At 48.1% G+C, this 22317-nt stretch overlaps 1 protein-coding gene across 3 annotated transcripts in view; it reads right to left on the reverse strand.

Annotated features, from left to right (window-relative positions):
* Positions 1-22317, reverse strand: part of BANP (BTG3 associated nuclear protein) — a 229860-nt gene that overhangs the window by 116767 nt on the left and 90776 nt on the right. For 2 of the 3 annotated variants that reach the window (XM_015424217.1, XM_015424214.1), the window contains exons 7-9: positions 19538-19705; positions 5697-5827; positions 589-660 (exon numbers count right to left, since the gene is read on the reverse strand). In XM_015424217.1, coding sequence (XP_015279703.1) covers positions 589-660; positions 5697-5827; positions 19538-19705 — 371 coding nt within the window. The remainder of the gene's footprint in view (positions 1-588; positions 661-5696; positions 5828-19537; positions 19706-22317) is intronic. The other variant, XM_015424215.1, reaches the window with a different exon arrangement.

Genomic DNA, 22317 nt, shown 5'->3' on the forward strand with positions numbered 1-22317 from the left:
TCTGCATAAGGCACTTTAAAAAGGTCCCAACATTCTTTGCTGTGATTCTAAATACACTAAGCTAACGCATTCATTTTGCATAATGCACCCTGGTTGTGCTAGTCCCGGAGAGGCCCTCAACCACTAGCCACAATGACTAAAGGAGACCTCCACATCCAGGGGCAGATCTGCAATCATGCCTGGTGGTAATTTCCCATAGAATTTTCAAACAGAAGAAGCAAAAACAGCTTCCTTTAGGCTCTCAGCAACTATGAAGAGAACACCTCGATGGCTATGCCCTCCTCACAGGACACACACCCCTTTGTAGGTGAGCGTAGATCTGCCAGTATAAAGTTCTAAACCCGGAAGTGGCTCTTAGACTTGCCTTGCTGTAGTCTCAGCTCAGCAGTAAACCAAGTAAGAATACCACGTAAGTCGGGCACGCAACTGCAGGCCTGTGCACCTTCCATTCGTTGGAGCGGTTTGCCATGGGCTGAACTCACTTCGGAGGGTCTCGGTTACTATATTTTAGTTATGCTGAACATGGAGGTACTGCCGCAACAACAACTCATCTGGTCAGCCCGGCTGGCCAGAGGGACTGGGGCTCACCTCGCTGTCTTGCGTGATCTGCACCTGCTCTCCTTGTGGCACCTGGGCGATGTGGAGGTGACCCTGCGGGATCCGTGAGGAGAAAAAAGAAAAAGAAACACCAAGAAGCATCAGTCAGAACCAGAGGAATAGAGGTAGGTAAATTCTGTGGTGGGGGTGGGCACAGAACAGTAGCTTCTCTTACAGGTGTGACACGGTTCTATCTTAAAAGTAAACAGGTTACTGAATCCTAGGAGATAAACAGCTATTGGGATGCTTGCACAGTACTAGAACCTGACCTCGATACACAGCCTGTAAATTATCCATTGAAAAGCTGAGTATCAGGCTCTGTAGCAGAGTTTGGTCCCTTCCCAAGGAAAGAACAAACCTCTTTCTGACCCTTCCTAAATGTCTCTATGGAGCAAACATATATCCATCCTGTTCAAATCACAACAACAGTGAAAGTTCTGGACTGGTTGACTGGACGACACTGGGCCAACTGCCTTCTGACCCCATCCCACCCCCTTTCTTGCTTCAGGAAACCCCCCCCCCCCCGCCCCCCCCCCCCACCCATCCAACACTGCCTCAGGGAAACCAAAAAAACAGGAAGCACACTGGCTATCAGTAATGCCAGTAAGACTCGCCAGACATTTCTGGAGCTGTAGCAGGTCACAGAATGTTCAAGAACATTTCCAATGAGAATGGTACCAGGACAGGTTCAGCTAAAAAAAAAACCCCACACAGGCCTGGGGGACAGGAAAGGCTGTATGCCGCTGATCTGAACTATCCAGCCTAACCCTCTGAGCATGTACAAAATTTCAGCTATACATTTGTATTTTCAGCCTTACACTGCAAATTCCACTACCCACCCAACAGGTACTTGTTCAATAAATATCATAAAGAAACAGGAGACCCTGCTTGATAGGAACACCATGGCTTTGTCAAATTGTAAAAATGACACGTGAAAGGCAAGCCTCAAGACCACTCACACAGCCATCGAATAACTGCAGTCACAATAAACATATGGCATAGTTGAGTATAAAAGGACATGTGCCCTTGGTCCAGATTCCTATTCTGATGGGAAAGCACCCCCCCTTCGGCCCTCCGCACTGGTCCGGAAGGGCAGACTCCCAATCATTCACTACTGAAATTGTTTCAGTCAATACTAGCAGAATATATGGCCCAAAGAGTTTTAATAAAAGCCACTGCTATACATTGCTGACCCCTACAACTACTTCAGGAAGAAAATCAAACATATCACTTGATTAAAAAAGAAAAGAAAAGAAAAAGTGATTAAGGAAAGAGAAGAAACTTCCTTATGAAACCTATCTGGCCCTTTGCGAGAAAGATTTACCTACTGGTAAACTGGATGCTACTTTGGTTTTAAAAACTCTTTTGTGTTCATTTTCATACGCCTGTGTATGAAACCGAGATTAAAGATATCCATTTGGAATTCTGTCAAAGGCTCTTCCTATATTATAGTGCACCAACAATTGCACATGAATTTCAAAGAAACAGAGATCCTTCTATTTCAAACAGTTTCATTTCCTTTGGAAGGAAATGGTCTATTTATAGGGAGAAGCGGCACACTGAAAGTCTCAAACACGACAATAGGAACTGTATATAAAATTAGACCACGGATCCAATCCATGTCGAGATTAGAATCGCTTTCCCTTCACAATGTTAAACTCTTACTGGCTTCCAGGGAAAATCTTTAAAACATAAAATAACCTCATGAGGCTCTTTGCAGATCAGGCGTATGTCTCCAAGGAGGCAGGGAAAGACAGGTCTGCTCTGTTTGTTTTGGGGTCCAGAATTTGAAGAAAGAGCCATTCATTCCCCCACCAGGTAGTGCGGGCCTTCAAGATTCGTCCTGTTAAGTCCCTCGGGATGGCAACTGGAGCTGCTATACTCCAGAGTTTCTGCTCCTACCTACTGGACTGGATCCAGAAGGTGACCCTGGGAGATTTCTGCTCACCCTCTGGCACATCCATGCCATCCTGTCCCCCATCCTGTTTAACATCTCTCAGAAACCACTGGATTTGGTCATTCGGGGATTTGGGGTACAGGGACACCAGTATACTGATGACGCCAGGCTTCATTTCTGTTTTTCATTTGGTTGGGGGAGGGCCTCAGAGCCAGCTTGGTGTAGTGGTTAAGTGCGCGGAATCTAATCTGGGAGAACCGGGTTTGATTCCCCACTCCTCCACTTGCACCTGGATGGATGACCTTGGGCAAGCCATAGCTCTGATAAGAACTGTTCTTGAAAAAGAGCCGTTTCTGTCAAGAGCTCTCTCAGCCCCACCTCCCTCACAGGGTGTCTGTTGTGGGGAGGGGAAGGGAAAGGAGTTTGTCAGCCGCTCTGAGACTCCTTTGGGTAGTGAAGGGCGGGGTATAGATCCAATCTCTTCTTCTTCTTCTTCTAAACAAGTATCTTACATCAATAGTGAACTGGATGACGGGAAACAGACTGAAGTTCAATCCAGACAAGGGGCTATGGGTGAGTGGTTCATCTAGTCAGGGAGGTGATACGCAACCCCTTCTGGACAGGGCTGTGCGCCCCCAAAGGATCAAGTCTGCAACATGGGGTATTGGGGTCGGGTGGGGGCTACTGACTCTATTTACATCATGCCTTTTGAAAGGCCGATTTCATACTGCTGCTTTCTGGGTTGTTTTCCTGTTCTGTTTTTAGATTTTAACTGTGCAGTGTTTTCATTTTGCTGCCGAAAGCCGCTTTGCGAGTTTAAAATAAAATATGAAGCGAAACTGGAGTATAAAACCAACCTCCAGTTCACCGACGGGCATAAACAGCACTTTTAGAAACCGGGGGGCAGGGGACCTCTGAAGCGCCTTTGCACGAAACTAGGCCACGGTCCATCTGACTCACGGCGGTCTACTCTGACTGCAAGCAGCTCCCCAAGGTCTTAGGCAGAGAAGCCCCCTTCCCAGCACCTGCCACCTGGGATCCTTTCACGGGCCATGCCAGGAACTGTGCCAGAGGTGCAAAGCAAGCATTCCACAAGTAAGCCTCAGCCTTTCCCCAAACTGGAAAGAACCAAGAAGAGAGCCAGTCTGGTGTAGTGGTTAAGTGTGCGGACTCTAATCTGGGAGAACTCGAATCTGGGAGAATCTGGGAGAACCGGGTCTGATTCCCCACTCCTCCACTCACAGCTGCTGGATGACTTTGGGCAAGCCATCATTTTGTCAGAGCTGTTCTTGAAAAGAGCAGTTTATGTCAGAGCTCCCTCAGCGCCACCTACCTCACAGGGTGTCTGTTATGGGGAGGGGAAGGGAAAGGAGTTTGTAAGCCACTCTGAGACTCTGAGTGAAGGGCGGGGTATAAATCCAATCTCTTCTTCTTCAAGAACCCAAAGAGCGATTAACACATGGAATTCTCTGCCACAGAAGGTGGTGGCAGCTACTAGCATTGGCGGCTCCAAGAGGGAATTAGATAAACATATGGAGCAGAGGTCCATCAGTGGCTATTAGCCACAAGGTATACATAGGAACTCTCAGTCTGGGGCAAGGGATGCTCTGTATTCTTGGTGCTTGGGGGGGGGGCAACCGTGGGAGGGCTTCTAGTGTCCTGGCCCCACTGGTGGACCTCCTGAGGGCACCTGGTATTTTTGGCCACTGTGTGACAGAGTGTTGGACTGGATGGGCCATTGGTCTGATCCAACACTGGCTTCTCTTATGTTCTTAAGAACTCCCTCCCCTCCCACTGGGGGCAGAACTGAGCCTCAGCCATCTATGTGGTTGATGGCCAAAGAGATACAACTGGGTTGTCTAAAAAGTGATGCGAAGAGAACTGCAATTATCTGGAAACTTAGGAAAATACAGATTGGGAAAGTATGCATTCCCTCCACCTAACTGCGGGGAACGTATTTAAATTCCATGCTACATTGCACTTGATTTAATATTTTGAAACAAAGCTACAGAAGCCAAGGCAAGCTTTTCTGTGACCCACCAAGGCAATCTTTTTAAGAAACACACAAGCTTGAGACATGGTGGGAGTGTCACACTTAACTTTTAAACTTCCTGCCTTCTGTGGGTTTTGGGGTCAAAGTGTTAACTTTGTTTAAACTATTTGAAAAGGAATTTAATGTCAATGTTTATAAGCTTTGCTTATATACATGAATTTAAATGGATACACATGTAAGGAATTCAGCTAACAGATGTTGAAAAATGCTTCAGAACGCACTTTGGAAAAAATGAGGATAAATTAATCTCAAATGGATTTCCAGATTGCTAGCACTTGGGGAGGGAGTGGGGGGCACATGCATAATCAATGTCAACTATGTGCTTCACGTGGAAGGAACAAGTGGGAGACTTAAACGATCATTTGCATGCAAATGCATACGTCCATACAAAATGGCTGCTGTGCATGCTGACGGTGCATTTTTATTTTCCATGCAGACAATGCACCAACACGCTGCAAAAACGACTTTTGCGACGACAACAGCATGAACAAATGCAGCTAAAGAAGTCTTAGTCAGTGAGGCCAGATTTGTGAGGTTAACACTTATCTGCAAGTATGTACTATTAAAGCTGCTCTTGGGTTGCCAGCTCTGGGTTGGGAGATACCTGGAGATTTGGGAGGGGGGGGGGTTGAAGCTAGCAGAGAGAGGAGATTGGGGAGGGGGGAAGAAGAAGAGGAGGAGGAGGAGGAGGAGGAGGAGGAGACTGGGTTTATACCTCGCCCTTCACTACTCGAAGGAGTCTCAGAGCGGCTGACAACCTCCTTTCCCTTCCCCTCCCCACAACAGACACCCGGTGAGGTGGGTGGGGCTGAGAGAGCTCTTTCGAGGACTGCTCTTAAGAGAATAGCTCTAAAAGAACTTGTAACTTACCCAAGGTCACACTAGCAGCTGCATGTGGAGGAGTGGGGAATCAAACCCAGTTCTCCCAGATTAGAGTCTGCTCTCCTAACCACTACACCAAACTGAGAGACCTCAGCAGGGCACAGTGCTGCAGAGTCCACCCTCCAAAGCAGCCATTTTCACTAGGGGAATTGATCTCTATTGTCTGGAGATCAGTTGCAACAGCCAGAGATCCCCAGGTCCCACCTGGAGGATGGCAACCCCAGCTGCTCTGGGGACTGAACGCAATTGTACAGAATGAGTACATACTACTTGGACTTGTCCATCCTCTCCTATCTGATGGATCTGGACTTGTTGGGCGTTGGCCAGAGCATAGTGCAGAGCTTGTGGCTGGTTTGCTTGGATCTCGTTTGGGGCCGACGCCGTACTTTGAGCGCTCTCTGGAAAACAGACAAGAGAAGGCAAAAACAGGCCGAAAATCAAATCAGAAAGATTTTTAAAAGATTGCATAGATCATTCCACAATGTGTGTCATCAGCATGGAACGGATCCAGAGACCGTTCCTCTGCCCAAAGCATGAGTGGGTTCTATAATTACACCTTTTTTATTATTGAACTCAACTATATCTTCTCAAATTAATTAGACTCCGTAATACTTCCAAGAAGGGGGGGGAAATTATATGGCACCTTTTCACCCAGATGTGAGAAATGAAATTTTTTATCTGCTCATGTAACCCATTTCCACCAAATCTGTTTTATTAACCTAGACGCAGTTCCAGATTCATTAGCGCAATTCCAATTTGGAATGGGAGTTTTATCCCACCCCACCCCCCAGCCCATTTCAACTCGATGATTACCTTCAGTCCATCCAGTTGTGACTTCATGTTTCCAACAGGCTGTTCAAAACCTCTGCACAACTTAACAGCTGGTCAGTTTGTGTGTCCAAATCTATAACACTAAATGTTCCCATCTCCTCCCCCCCTTAGTAGCCACTTGAGCTTGCACCAGACTGAACGATCACACAGGAAACCGCCTCACTCATTAAATTGTTGCCATTTTGGAAGGACCTAGTTGCTGCAACCCTTAATTAATACGAATTTAAGAAAAGGGGGAAGGAGGATTGTGACAGTATATAACCCATATACAAATGATCAGACCCTTTCAAGTCACCTATGGAGATGATTCAAGCCCTAACCCTAATTCAAAACAAGAGCCGTAACTCTGCTAAGGAATCTAAAACAAGGAAGAGACAGCGGCTGGTGAACCCGCACACTTCTATGCCTGTGAGCAAGCATATTTCAAGGACTGACCCATGTTTTCTTCCTTTGATGCAAAGCATTTCAGCCCCCTCATCTCCACCCAATCAGAAGTTTCTGACTTCATCTGCATTCCCCGCCCGTCTCCACGCCCAGGAAAAAACAAGTAGTTTTGTCTGATATAATTCTCCTGCTCCAATATAAGCCCTGCCACTGATGTGTGCTTGATGTTATTTGAGCTGAATTTCAGTATCCTCCTCAATGAACAATTCCCAGTAGTGCAAATCTCAGTTTTTCTACAACCTCGCTGAGGAGACCTGTCACTATACCACAGACCCCTAAAACAGAATGTGGTGTCCCATCTGGACACGGTCCTCTAGCCATGTGCCAAGACCAAAGTCCAGAGCTTCTGCCTACGAGAGCATAAGGGACAGTGGGCGATCCTGCACCTGGCTATTTTTGCATGACTTGGACCAGTTGGAACGCTGCCATCGTTCACACGAATGCGAGCCTAACATGCACGTTGACACACCACACTTGGTGACACTGCATGAAATGTGCCAGAGTGCATGAAAAGGGACTATTACAAACACATCAGGATTAGCATAGAGAAATGCCCATCAACCAAAGCCTGCCACACGTCACACTGCTGAAAAGAATACACAAACCACACTAAGCCATGCATGTGATAATTGTGCATACTCCATGGAACAGATGCCATTAAAATAAGCAATGAATCGGCAGGGCTCAAGAAAACATCCCTTGTGGGCAATGCAAAAACTTTTTTGTTTGGGCAAATGCTTAGTGGGGCAGAAGTGTGAGCAGTAGATGTGTCTTCGATATATACGGTGGTGGTGAGAAGTCACAGCTGACTTATGGCAACCCCGCAGAGTTTTCAAGACATTCAGAGATGGTTTGCCATTGCCTGCTTCTGCGTAGTGACCCTGGACTTCTTTGGTGATTTTCCATCCAGGTACTAGCCAGGGCTTAGCTTCCAAGATCTGATGAGATTGGGTTAGCCTCGGCTATCAAGGTCAGGGCACACACACACACATGGAAGAACACATACACACACTCCTAAAAGAAAGAAAAACCCTGCCTCAGCAATGAGCATACTACCTTCTTGCTCCAAAAGAAAACTTCCTGCCAGTGCTGAGTTTCCTAGAAAAGACACTCCTCACAGAGTTACTCACTGACTCAAAAAATGTCCCCTTAATCCACAGATGCTTTTCGGTAACAAGACCTACAGCGCAGCAAAGCAGTCCTGAAATGTGTTTGCAAATGGAACAACACAAACAAAACCCACATTTGTTGCAGGCCAGCTGCATCCCTACAGATGATAAAGAACTATTTTTGCATCTCCCTGGATTAAACGATTGGGGGGGGGGGGAGACTGGTGAATGCCCTAATCACAGAATCCAAACAAAAGTCATGTATTCACAAGTACATTTCTGGCAAAAAGATATCCATGTGTAAACAGAATTTCAGCATCTGGCTGCGATGTCATGGCCTCAGATAAGAAGGGGGAAAGGAAGGGCAGAATTTAAACCCCGGATCAGCCTTTGCGCTTAAACTGCCCAACGTTTTGCCTTTTCAAAAAATCCCCCCCCCCCAAGAGAAGGCAGAAGAAATTTTTATCCATTTCAAAGGCTGCTTGCGGCCCACAGCTTGAATAAAGGTTTCACAATCACCAGGGTCCTGCCTATCTAAGGGACCGTCTCTTCCTGTATGTTCCCTCAAGAGCACTGAGATCGGGGATGCTCCATCGTCTGGAAGTTCCAGCCCCCCGAGCTGCGAGGTTGGCCCATACTAGATCTAGGGCATTTTCGGTGGCGGCTCCTTCCTGGTGGAATGAGCTCCCGGAGGAGATCCGGGCCCTGCGGGACCTAGTGCAGTTCTGCAGGGCCTGCAAGACGGAGCTCTTCCACCAGGCCTTTGGGTAGGAGCCGCCACCACCACCATCGACATACCACCTTCGATGAACCGTCCATCTACCAGATTCCATGGAGGAGATTAGTTTGATTGCGTTGGGGCGCTCTCACTATTAAGATCGTGGGCCGCAAATATGAGTCGCTGAGCATCTTATATACTGTATAGATTTGTATAGATTTGAAGCACCAGTTTTATTGCATATGTAAAATTGTTTTATTGTTTTACTATTTTAAACATTGTTGTTAGCCGCCCTGAGCCACTGGGTAGGGCGGGATAGAAATCGCAAAATAAATAAATAAATAAATAAATAAATAAATCACGAATCATCAAAACGTTAACAAAAAAACCTAGGCTTCCTTTTGCAGTTTGGATATATGGAGGGATTCATGGCTTGGAAGGAACTGAGCTGTTGTGATTCAAGCTGACCAATGCGGCTGTAACCGGGGCGGGTGAAAAGCCTCATTTCGGCTGCATCACCCCCTTCCTGGGGAGGTTAACCAGCCAAGGACCAGGCAGCAGTGTAGTGAGCTGCGATGCTAATATTCTGTGCAGATTAGGGGAGGGGGGGAGAAGCCTATGTGATAAATCTCTTCCAGATGCTCTCTTTCCAAAGCAAGGACCCCAACATGTTACGCCAGGATATAAAGAGAGTTTGCTTCTTTTTCTAAAGGACAGTCGTTACATTCTAAGCGCTTGGCAAAAAATTCCCAATACAGACAAGCAATGTACCTCTGTGGTCTATTTTTGGGAAAAGGGGAGGGGGGGGGAAGCTGCCTTGGAAAATCAGGACAGAAAACCTGTCAGACAAAAGTAATTCATAACGGCTCTTAAAGTGGGTGTTTGACTTTCAAACTGTGAAAATATGAATGTTCTTCGGCCCCAAAGACAAAACCGCAGCCTGTTGCCTCATCACTTTTTCCATTTTTAAAATTCTGTGCTGCCTCTTGGAATAATCCCGGCCTAATCCTGGAGAGGTTTATTGGGTGGGTGGGGGGGGGGGGGGGGGGGGGGGGAAGGCTACAAGCATCCCATAAAACCGGCAGGTCAAAAGTGGCTTTTCCTTCACCATCTGAACTCAATCAGCCGCTTCAAAAGAAAGGCCAGCCCCTTTGGCCTGCTCAGAGTCACCTGCTTGGAGAGAAGGCCCACAGCTGGCTGGTGCTGAGCTGGTTCGTTTGCATCTGGCAGCAGGCAGGAGCATTACCAGTCATCTGGATGAGGGTGTGGAGGGGCAACTCATTAAATTTGCAGACGACACCAAATTGGGAGGAGCAGCAAACACACCGGGAGGTAGAGATAGAATTCAAGGAGATCTGAACACGCTGGAGAAGTAGGCCAATGAGGAGGAGGAGATTAGATGTATACCCCGCCCTTCACTCGGAGTCTCAGAACGGCTTACAAACTCCTTTCCCTTCCCCCTCCCTACAACAGACACCCTGTGAGGTAGGTGGGGCCGAGAGAGCTCTGAGAGAACTGCTCTTTCAAGAATGGCTCTGACAGAACGATGGCTTGCCCAAGGTCATCCAGCAGCTGCAAGTGGAGGTGTGGGGAATCAAACCTGGTTCTCCCAGATTAGAGTCTCCGCACTTAACCACTACACCAAACTGCCTTAAACAAGGATAAGTGCCGAAATCTACATCTGGGTAACAAGAATGGGGAACACACATACTGGATGGGGGCTACACTTCTGGGTGGACTGAAAGTTAAATATGAGCAGCCAGTGTGATGTGGTAACAAAAAAGGCTAATGCAATCTTGGGGTGTATCAACGAAGGAATAATCGATGCAACTCCGTATCATGAGAGGGGTTGGCGTGATGTGGTCGATTGACTGATTGATAACAGAGGAATAACATCCAAATCGCAAGATGCCTTAGTCCCACTGTACACTGCATTGGTCAGGCTGCACCTGGAGTATTGTGTGCAGTTCTGGAGGCCTCACTTCAAAAAGGATGTGGACAGAATGGAGCGGGTGCAGAGGAGAGCGATGAGGACGACCAAGCCCTATGAGGAAAAGCTGAGGGACTGGGGAAGGTTCATTCTGGAGAAGAGGAGGTCAAGGGGGGACAGGATTGCTTTCTTTAAGTATTTCAAGGGCTGTCACTCAGAGGAGGGCAGGGAGCTGTTCCTGTTGGCAGCAGAGGAGAGGACTCACAATAATGGGTTTAAATTAAGGGCGGGAAGGTACCAGCTGGATATTAGGAAAACCTTTTTGACAGTAAGAGTTGTGCAACAATGGAATCAGATGCTTGGGGCGTTGGTGAGCTCATCCTCCCTGGCAGTCTTTAAGCAGTGGCTGGACAAACACTTGTCAGGGATGCTCTAGACTAACCCTGCATTGAGCAGGGGGTTGGACTAGATGCCCTGTGTCATGATCTGCGTAGGATTGGGAGACGGCACCTGGTGTGGCCTAGGCCCAGGAGAGAACTGTGGGGCAGTAGGAAGCAGACAGCCTACAATCCCCACAATGCTTAGCGATGGTTGTAGCCAATCCGTGTCCAGGGATTCTGTGGGGAGATTGGGACTTAAGCTTGGTGGGCTGTAAAACTGTGTTCTTTCTCTTCTGCGGTCTTGTCTCTCACAGAGTTAAAACTGAGGGGACAGTCTGGTCTGAGGAAAAGATCCCTCACTTGGGACAGAGTGAGTACAGACAGGCCTGGCATAAAAGGCTGTGGCCTTAAATAGTAGCAAGTAAGAGAAATAGGTAGTCGCGTTAGATTTGCTTTATTTTGCCTTTAGACACTGTTATATATTTTAAGCACCTTGTCTTGTCATCAATGCCCCATTACTGTGTTAATAAACCCTTTGTTTTATGTCCTCTGCCTGGTCATCACGCCTATGTTTTCTCGGCTTAAAAGGGGCATTTTGGTTGGGCTTGGGAGGGTACTCTGGGCCTTCCCAAGGGACCCTAAGTCCAGAGTGGTGGCAGACAAAGGTGGCAACCGCTGGGGGTGATGACACTCTGTATGGCCCCTTCCAACTCTGTGATTCTATGATTCTACCATTGGCAATTTGGTTGCCTCCCCCCAAATAGTTTAGAAGAGGGCTGCATCAGGGGTGCTTCCCTGCTTACCACCTGGAACTCCTCCAGTCTGAGAGGTCATGCCTTCCTCCCCACTTTCAAGTCTGTCTCTCTGCTAGATAAGGCACAGAGACCACATGCGGTAACCGCACGTTTCCCTGGCTGGGCAAGGGTCGCCAGGCAATGGCTCAATTACCAGCCTGCACCAAGATGACGGAGTGGCACAGTGGTTAGACTATAAGGCCAGGGACTGACAAGAAATGGGTTCACATCTCCACTCTGACATGAACACTGTTATGTGATCTTTCTCAGTCAGCCTCACTTCCTCACACGGTCGCTGCAAAGAACAGATGGGGAAAAGATGCTGCACATCACCTCAGCTCCTGGTACAAAGAGGTAGTAAACAAACAAACAAATAAACGTGGCTGAGGCTTCTCTTGTCCAGGAATTCTTAAACTCTGGCCTGGAACACACCAGCAGATACATGAAAAAGGTTAGACATCCTTATGACTCCAGTATGCCCATCTACTGAGGCAGCTGCAAACAGCATCTCTGAATGATTCACCGGTCTGTCTTTGCCTTCTTCCAATTGGCTTCCAATAGTGGCAGCTATGAGTGATCCGATCACTCCTAGAGAGCCAGTTTGGTGCAGTGGTTAAGTGTGCGGACTCTGGTCTGAGAGAACTGGGTTTGATTCCCCACTCCTCCACATGCAGCTGCTGGATGACCTTGGGCAAGCCGTAGTTCTGTCAGAGCTGTCCTTGAAAGAGCAGTTACTCTCAGAGCTCTCTCAGCCCCACCTACATCACAGGGTGTCTGTTGTGGGGAGGGGAAGGGAAAGGAGTTTGTAAGCCGCTCTGAGACGCCGAGTGAAGGGCAGGGTATAGATTCAATATCTTCTTCTTCTCCTCCTCCTCCTCCTCCTGAAGCATAGATGCAGCAGGATTATCTGCCCTCAATTGCTAGGAGGAGGATGCCCAGAACACGGACTCACTCTGAAACGCAAGGGGAAGAGCTCTTTCTGGGAGGCAGATAAAGAAATAATTGACACGCCTCTTCCATTTTTCTGAGTCAGGATTGTGGCTGGGAAATACTGGGGTTTATACAGAGCGACTTTTGAACTTGTGAATGAATACTTCTGCGAATTAAAACAGTAGAGAGAGAACATCGTGCAACTTTTTTTTTTTTTTTTTTTAAAGGAGCCACACTTTCCAGAAAAAGATATCTGGCTAAGCAGTTCCAGTGGCTTCATCTGCCACCCATGTCAGGGGAACAAATCAAAACATATATGCTGGAGCCGGTTCTGGGAAGGGCAGCCCAGACCGCAGCAACTGATACCTTGTGCATAAAACGAAACATTTTTAAAGCCGGTGTGCCAAAAGAAATGTGGGAAGGAACTGATCTTCCTGCTCAGCACTCCACTCCGGTTACTTTCAGAAAACCAATAAAGATTTGGTGACAGCTGTCAACTGGCTCAGTCAATTAAGCATAGAGCCACCTTAATTAACATCGTAGGGCAGCAGAATAGGAGGAAGGATGGGAGGCAAAGGAGGTGCGCGTGATCTTCTCCCGATCTCACTGGGCTTGTTGGAGGGGGGGCTGGTGCCCCAAAACACCTTGTAAATCTCTCTCGATTCTCAGATGTGTTTCGTGCCGTTTATGGCTGCAGATGCTCTTTGCTGTTCTGTTTCTAAGCCTGCTTGGTTTTTTTTTTGTGTGTTGTTGTGCTATTTGTGTGGATGGAACGGGAGAATACAAAGTATTTTATCCACTACATAAATAGGCTGGTCTAGGAGTGTTGAAACTTTCGAGTCTGAAGAACTTCTCGCTAGGCCTCCTGCCCATCTCTGACCTGGATGGCCCAGGGTATCCCCATCTCATCCCATCTCGGAAGCTAAGCAGGGTTGGCCCTGGTTAGTATTTGGATGGGAGACCACTAAGGAAGCCCAGGGACCCAATGCAGAGGCCAGCCACAGCAAACCACCTCTGGACGTCTCTTGCCTTGGAACCCCTACAGCAGGGGTGTCAAGCATGCGACCTGGGAGAGACCCGCAGTGGCTGTCTTCTGCTGCTTCTTCCAGTTCTGCTGCTGCTGCGTCATCGCAGGTTTGCAGCTTACAGATACACACCTGAACAGCATACTTAAGATTGCAACAGCACAGACATTTTGATGCAATGATTCAGAGCAAGAGGCGTCAGTTATCAGACACGGTTAAAGAAACAAAATATTGCAAGAGTGCTAATGTTTTAAGCATGTTTTTATATTAAGTTAAAAAAAAAACCTCTGTGTTTGTGTCCTTTATAACGTTTATAAAGCCAGTTTGGTATAGTGGTTAAGTGCGCGGACTCTAATCTGGGAGAACCGGGTTTGATTCCCCACTCCTCCTCCACTTGCACCTGGCTGGATGACCTTGGGCAAGCCGTAGTTCTGATAAGAGCTGTCCTTGGAAAAGAGCAGTTTCTGTCAAGAGCTCTCTCAGCCCCACCTACCTCACAGGGTGTCTGTTGTGGGGAGGGGAAGGGAAAGGAGTTTGTAAGCCGCTCTGAGACTCCTTTGGGTAGTGAAGGGCGGGGTATGAATCCAATCTCTTCTCTCTCTCTTCTCTCTCTTATATCTCCTCTACCTGGCATTACATCTTATGACACACGTGGCCCGGCCCAACAAGGTCTCATTTATGGTCCGATCCGGCCCTCGGCCCTTGCACCTGGCTGGATGACCTTGGGCAAGCCGTAGTTCTGATAAGAGCTGTCTGTGCCCCAAAAGTTGTGCATCGTGAGGCCCCCCAGGTCTTTCAAGGTGGCCCGTTCTTAGGCACAGTGTGCCACCTCCTCTGCCCAGAGAGCAGCAGCCAGTCCTGTTTCCATTCCTTCCTGCCAGTCCACAGGATGGGGTTGCTTGGGAGGAATTCCGACGAGGGAAGAAACTCGGTCCCCTCTGTGCGAGAGGGGAGCTACAGATCATTAAACCGTGGTTGGGGCCCCTCTTTGGCCGGGGCCCAGTCCAACCGTCCTCCCACATCAAGAGAGCTGAATTTTAACTGTTTTTATTTATTGCTTGTATCATGTGTTCAGTTTCAATTGCTCTGCGGGCTGGATCGCTACCAGCTCTTTTGTTCCCCCCGCGAGCTCGTTTCAGGGCTGAGTGAGATTTCCAAAACACTCCTCGTTTAAGCAACTGTCTCCCACACCAAGACTCGTCACGGGAACACACCAGCACGCTCAAGCCACCATCCTGCACATGAGAAGGAATGGGCATACTGGCTGGAAGGTAAAAAAACTCATATCTTGGGGAATGGTGGGGAAGTTGTTAAAGACCCCTCTGAGTTCATTGGGAGAAAGCCCACTTGAGCCCTGACCTGGACAACTTTGTCATATTGGGGGGGGGGGGGGAGTGTTAAAAAATGATCTGCTCCGGGTGTCGGATACGCTAGGTATGCCACAGGAGCCGTGTACCTGATGCAAGTCAGGTAAAGGAATTAAAAAAAAATTGGGGAGGGGGCAATCAAAGAGACTGCTCTAACGCAGGAAAAGAGGCAGCCAATAAGGGGTGAGACAAGTACACCAGGAACGACCTCCACTTGTAGTGTGATGAGCGGAGAACATACTTTAACAGGGATTGCGCCAGCCCCCTTGAGTCTGTTGGAGGACTGCAGTGCTTCAGCACATGTGCAACCCCCTCCCCCCAAAAAGCAGAAAACCAATCCTCAGTGTTAATGTCAACAGACAGGACAGTGATGGGGGGGGGAAGACAAAACAAAACTATGCAAGTGTGAACTGATCGCACCAATAGTGCAATCATTAGAACTACCACGACACCCAGAAAAACCCGAAAGGTGGTTGCAGTATGAAAAACGCCTGAGTTTCAAACTGTGGCACAACACAAGCCTTCCTGGGCATGCTGAGCAGTTCTTTCTGTCCTGAGCCCTTTCCTCCCACGCCAAGCTGCTTGGTACCTGAACAGGAGGAGGAGGAGGAGCAGAAAGAAGAAGAAGAGGAAGAAGGAGGAGGAGGAGGAAGAAGAAGGAGGAGATTGGATTTATACCCCGCCCTTCACTACCCGAAGGAGTCTCAGAGCGGCTTACAAACTCCTTTTCCTTCCCCTCCCCACAACCCTGTGAGGTGGGTGGGGCTGAGAGAGCTCTGACAGAAACTGCTCTTTCTCAAGAACAGCTGTGCCAGAACTATGGCTTGCCCAAGGTCATCCAGCAGGTGCAAGTGGAGGAATGGGGGAATCAAACCCAGTTCTCCCAGATTAGAGTCCGCGCACTTAACCACTACACTATCCTGTCCAGCACCAATCCAACTGCCTCTGTAGCTCTGTCCTTGGGAGCATTCCTATCAAACAGGCAAGCCAATCAGCCAAAAGTTTGGCTATGCTGCTTAAACCAGGGCTCGACAAATCCCAGGTGCCACGGAGCCTAGAAATTTCCCTGCTGTGTTGAGTATTTCCTGCACCGATTTTACCGTAGGATGTCTTGAGAATTCTCAGAGGAAGTACAAAGGACTGGATCCAACCAGTCTTCAGTGAGTGAAGCGGGAGGCCAGAAGGAAGTCTGGGACTTGTATGGACAGAACCCAAGTGAAGCAGGGGTTGTTATAAGGATGGGAATTGGCTGGCTGGATCCAACCCAACGTTTACTTATCTTTTCACATCAGAATGTTTTGTTGCATAACTTAAAAATAAATGTGCATAAAGTCATTGTCCTTTCTTGTCTATATGGAAACTTAACTTTACACCACTTGGTGGTGGGTGAATTCATTTAGAATCATAAAATCATAGAATGTTAGAGTTGGAAGGGATCTTGCAGGTCATCTAGTCCAACCCCCTGCACTCTGCAGGAGCATAGCTGAAAGATAGACCTACAACATACCCGAAAGATGGTTGTCCAGCCTCCGCCTGAAAACATCCAGTGTAGGAACATCCTCCACCTCCCGAGGCAGTCTGTTCCACTGCTCAACCACTCTTACAATTAGGAAGTTTCTCTGATATTTAGCCTGCATCGACTCCCTTGTCATTTCCAACCATTAGATCTAGTCTTGCAATCCAGAGCAAGAGAGAATAGATCTGCTCCATCTTCTACAGAACAGCCCTTCAGATACTTGAAGACTGCAATCATGTCCCCTCTAAGCCTTCTCTTTCCCAGGCTACACATACCCAACTCTTTCAGCCTTTCCTCATAAGACTTGGATTCCAACCCTCTCACCATCCTGGTTGCCCTCTTCTTAACCACCGGCTTTCTACACCACCTCTAATATTCTATTCAAAGGGGATTTTTAAAGCAATAATGGATTGATGAGAAATTTGTTAGAGGTTAGCTTTTTGTTGTGACAGTGATTAACCGGGGTTAGCCCTATTTATTTATGTACTACAACACTTTTGTTTGAGCTTTAATAAAGCTACGAGAAACCGTTAAGAGGTTAGGTTTAGGTTTTGTGGTAGCAGTAATTAGAAAATTTGGTGGTTAAAACGCGAAACCCTAAAGGGTGAAAAAAATGAGCCTGTCTCCTAAATGTTTGGGCTGTCTCCTACAGCCAAAGAAAACAGGTCAAAGCCTCACTTAGACCAGCATCAATAAGACTCACATTCCCCAACATACACCTCTTGGACCCCCTGTTCTCTTGGCACCCAGGCCACCAAATCTCACAGCCCTATAAGGCTTCTTTGCCTATCTTTAGGATACCCATCGATCTAGCTCAGTCTGGGGCAAGTGATGCTCTGTCTTCTTGGTGCTGGGGGGGGGGGAAGAGTGGGAGGGCTTCTAGTGTCCTGGCCCCACTGGAGGACCTCCTGATGGCACCTGGTGTTTTTGGCCACTGTGTGACAAAGTGTTGGACTGGAGGGCCCACTGGCCTGATCCAACATTGGCTTCTCCTATGTTCTTATAAGGGGGAATTAGATAAGCATATGGCGCAGAGGTCCATCAGTGGCTATTAGCCACAAGGTATAGATAGGAACTCTCGGTCTGGGGCAAGGGATGCTCTGTATTCTTGGTGCTTGGGGGAGGCAACAGTGGGAGAGCTTCTAGTGTCCTGGCCCCACTGCTGGACCTCCTGAGGGCACCTGGTATTTTTGGCCACTGTGTGACACAGAGTGTTGGACTGGATGGGCCATTGGCCTGATCTAACATTGGCTTCTCTTATGTTCTTATATGGAGCAGAGATCCATCAGTGGCTATTAGCCACAAGGTATAGATAGGAACTCTCAGTCTGGGGCAAGTGATGCTCTGTATTCTTGGTGCTTTGGGGGGGGGCAACAGTGGGAGGGCTCCTAGTGTCCTGGCCCCACTGCTGGACCTCCTGAGGGCCCCTGGTATTTTTGGCCACTGTGTGACAGAGTGTTGGACTGGAGGGGCCATTTGGCCTGATCCAACATTGGCTTCTCTTATGTTTTTAGCTGATGGTTATCAGTACGCTGATTAGCTGTCGTTTTGGTAAAAACGATCAGACTGAACATATAAAATTTTCCACCACCAGCAGATTTCGCCATTCCTTGCCTACAATACAGTGGTTAGTGTTAACATGTAGCCCAAACCTTCATGTGGGCAAATAAACTTATTTCCTCTCTTTCGGGCTCCCTTCCAAACCCCTGCTTGCTTTTAATATATGACATACAAACATCCCACAACCCCGCTTTTAAAATAAGCATGAGCCAGAAGGATCCCCAGAGGACATTCCTAGGGTCAATATTTTGCCTTTTTAAAAAAATGTACGCTTAAACCAACACAGAGCAGCTCGCTAGGATTTGTGAGAATGCATACATCTCTTGGGGGGGGGGGACTGCGTCTGAATGAAATTAAGCATGTCCTTCTAAATGGAACAGATACACTGCAGGGCTGGTTTCTTTATGCCTTACTCCATTCCTGTTACGAGCTAAAGCCACAGAAAAATTTAATTAAATGACTGCCATCCAGAGTCATGTGCAGTGTCCCCTCTAAGCTGAGTTAGTGTGAGCTAGGTCACAGTTTTTTAACCTCCGGCTCACACATTTTTGTCTTAGCTGAGGAAGGATGGCTCCAGAGCAAACGAATTTATGCAGCAGTCAAAACACTCACTCACAACTTTAATGCCAGAAGCTCACAAAGTAGAATTTTTGCTCACAAGACTCCACAGCTTAGAGGGGACACTGGGACTCATGTGGCACCTTAAAGACTAGCAGATCTATAGTGCCAGCAGCTTCCACGAGCCAGAGGAAGGAGAACAAAAAACTGACCTGCTTACCCTTCAAGTGCATTCTGGGAATGGCACAGATTAGACTCCAGAACTACTCAGTGAATTATCCTGAGACAGACTAGTGAAGCAAAACAGGGACTGCTAGTGGGTCCCTCACTCGGGTATCACCACCCGTTCAGTTCTCAGCCCCACAAAAAAGAACTCCTTGACAAAGGAAAACATATACAGTTTGGATCAAAATGTGATAAAAACCATGACCTGGTGGTTCGCATTTATCAGGCACTGCAAAACATCCTACAAAAGAGATTAGAAAGACTTTCCTTTTTGCATATTAGCACTGGTTGTTCAACGGCCCCCAAATCTGACAAACCGTCCTTGTTAAACACATAGGCGTGCACTTGCTTGTTCTTTTCCCCCCATTGTCCCGCTTTTCAGAGACAAGTTTTCAAAGAACTCTGGAATTTGTTTCTGAAGAACAAGAAGACCTGGAGACCCTGTGGGCCAGAGCGGCCTGTGGAGACAAGGGCCAGAAGAGAGCAGCCCTGAATACAGGACACGGAAGTGAACAGAAGCACTTCACTAGAAGAGCCAGCACAGTGCAGCGGTTAAAGTGCTGGACTAGGAGCCGGGAAACCCAGGTTCAAATCCCTCTTCTGCCATGGCAGCTTGCTGGGTGACCTTGGGCTCGTCACACACTCTCCGCCTAACCTACCTCACAAGCTTGTTGCAGCCAAAGAGTTTTGATTGTTTGGAGCAGGAGGAGAGGACCTTTACCTGAGCCACTATATGACGATGAGGAAGGGGTGCGCCTCGAAAAGCTTTTCACGGCAAGACTCTGGCCTCGCTGTTTTCTCCGCCAAGCCGTTCGGCACTTGGAGTCTATGCTCTGCTTGATCCGGTACCAGTCAGATTCCGTGATGCCAAACTTATAAAAAAGGTGACCTACAAGGCAAAGGAGACACAGAAAAGGATAGCACACAGTTTAAAACCTACAGTCACTGTAAAAGTGACAATCCATCTGTGGAGTTTGCATCACTGCACTGGAGCTTTAAAAATGCAAGATGGCGCCCTGACCTGGATAGCCCAGGCTGGCCTGATCCCGTCAGATCTCGGAAGCTACGCCGGGTCGACTCTGGCAAGTCCTTGGATGGGAGACCTCCTTGGAATACCAGCAGTCGGGAGGCGGGGGCAGGCTTTAGTCAGCAACCTCCCTGAATATCCTCCAGGCCCCAAGCAGGGGTCAGTCACCAGAGGCCGCCATGACTTCCAGGTGCACACACATGCACATATGAAAAACACACAAAAAAGCCCCAAAAATGCAAGATAGCCATCTAGTCAAAATTCTGCCACTGTCCAGCACCTATCAACAGAGGGCATGGTTCCATAAGCAAAGCCGCAGGCCTGGAAGGGAATTCATCTAGACAACTAGCTGTACTACACTGGTTGTTTAACGGTCAGGTATTCCTACATGGAATCCTGGGAACAACAGTTGGGAGTGGCTGCGGTGAGTTTCCCTTGCCCCCAGGATTCCATGGGAGTAAGAATGACCATTACAACCAGACTTTGACATCCAGTGTCCTTCCAGATCGGGATTCCTTCAGGTTACACCAGACATGTCAGAACCGCTTGCAGACAGCCTTTTTCTTTAAAAGCGCCAGGGAAGGAAACATCACAACTTTGCGGGGAAATCTGATTGCTCTCGTCACCTCCCAGGAACCTGTCCTCAAAATACTCCTACCATTCAGAAGCATTTTGTAGCATCTGACCAATTACGATACCACAGGGGGTCTGGAGCAGCTCACACACAAACAGAGGCTGCTTGAAACTGAAACCGTTGCTTCCATCTCAGCAGCAGTTCCATGTGCAGCTGGCTGTTTCCTCAGAGCATGCAAAATAATATCTTTCCCCCATGGAACCTCAAACTATCTGCCACCTAAGACTTGCCCACACAGCATAAGAGAAGCCATGCTGGATCAGGCCAATAGCCCATCCAGTCTGACACTCTGTGTCACACAGTGGACAAAACCCAGGTGCCATCAGGAGGTCCACCAGCATAAGAACATAAAAGAACATAAGAGAAGCCATGTTGGATCAGGTCAATAGCCCATCCAGTCTGACACTCTGTGTCACACAGTGGCCAAAACCCAGGTGCCATCAGGAGGTCCACCAGCATAAGAACATAAGAGAATGTAAGAGAAGCCATGTTGGATCAGGCCAATGACCCATCTGGTCCAACACTCTGTGTCACACAGTGGACAAAACCCAGGTGCCATCAGGAGGTCCACCAGCATAAGAACATAAGAGAATGTAAGAGAAGCCATGTTGGATCAGGCCAATGGCCCATCCAGTCCAACACTCTGTGTCACACAGTGTCCAAAAATACCAGGTGCCATCAGGAGGTCCACCAGTGGGGGCCAGAACTCCAGAAGCCCTCCCACTGTTGCTCCCCAGGCACCAAGAAGACAGAGCATCACTACCCCAGACAGAGTGTTCCATCCATACCTTGTGGCTAATAGCCACTGATGGACCTCTGTGCCATATGTTTATCCACCATAACACATGGATATTCCTCCGAGAGGCAACTGATAGCACCCTGAGGAGTGTGGCTAGTAGACGGTGTTTCTTTTTTGTGTTTTCCCCATTGCATCCTGATTCCAGGGCAGGAGTTGTCTGGAACTGGGGAGCAGGAGGATTCCACAGTCGGAATGGGCAACGCTTGCCTCCCTGGGGTTTTTGTGGCCAGTGCCATGAAGCCTGACAACGGCTTAAATGCAGGGTGGGTTTAAAAGCCGGGCAGCCACAGCACATATACAAGTCTGTTCAAATGTGGTAGGAACCCGTGGTTTGCGCTTCCAGAAGAACACGGTCAAAAATAAATGGAAAACTAATGTATTAGACATAGTCAGCATTTCAGGCGTTCCCGGTGAAAACCCATTGAGCTATTTTAATGAAAAAGTCATGTCACAAGACCCACAAAAGTGGCCCAGCTTCTTACTAGTAATTGCAGAAGGGCACGTGCCCAGTTGGACTCGGCCAACGCACCACAAACAGGTCAGCAGACCCAAACACACAGTCTACGAGTGCAGGAGCCACAGCACCCAACTGCCAGGATTTGCGCCGGGAATGGATTTCTAGTGCCACAGCTAAGGAGTGGTTTGAAAAAAATATAAATATTTTTGCCAGATAAAGTCTTGAGCATAGTGGTGAAGGGGGGGGGGGGATGAACTTTCAGCCTTCTTACAGGGCCTTGTTAACCTCGTCCAGCAATGGAAACCGGTGGGCGATTCAGGCCACTAATCCAGGTCTAGCATACTGCCAACCTGAATACCCTTGGAAGTGACCACGCGCCCAGTCGAGCAAGGGCAACCCGGGTCGATTCTGCCCTGCTTCTTCACATGCAGAATCCCTCCAGAAGAGCAGCCGCTCAGGCCGCTGCAAAAAACAGCCGCTGTTACAGAAAAAACCACGTGAAGAAAAAAACGGAGGAGGCAAACGCTTTCAGAGGAAAATAAGAAGTACAAATTTTGTACAAGTTTCAGTTTTTGACAACTGAA

The sequence above is a fragment of the Gekko japonicus genome, unplaced genomic scaffold (assembly GCF_001447785.1).
Source record: "Gekko japonicus isolate JY-2015 unplaced genomic scaffold, Gekko_japonicus_V1.1 scaffold1476, whole genome shotgun sequence".
In the NCBI taxonomy this organism is placed as follows: domain Eukaryota; kingdom Metazoa; phylum Chordata; class Lepidosauria; order Squamata; family Gekkonidae; genus Gekko; species Gekko japonicus.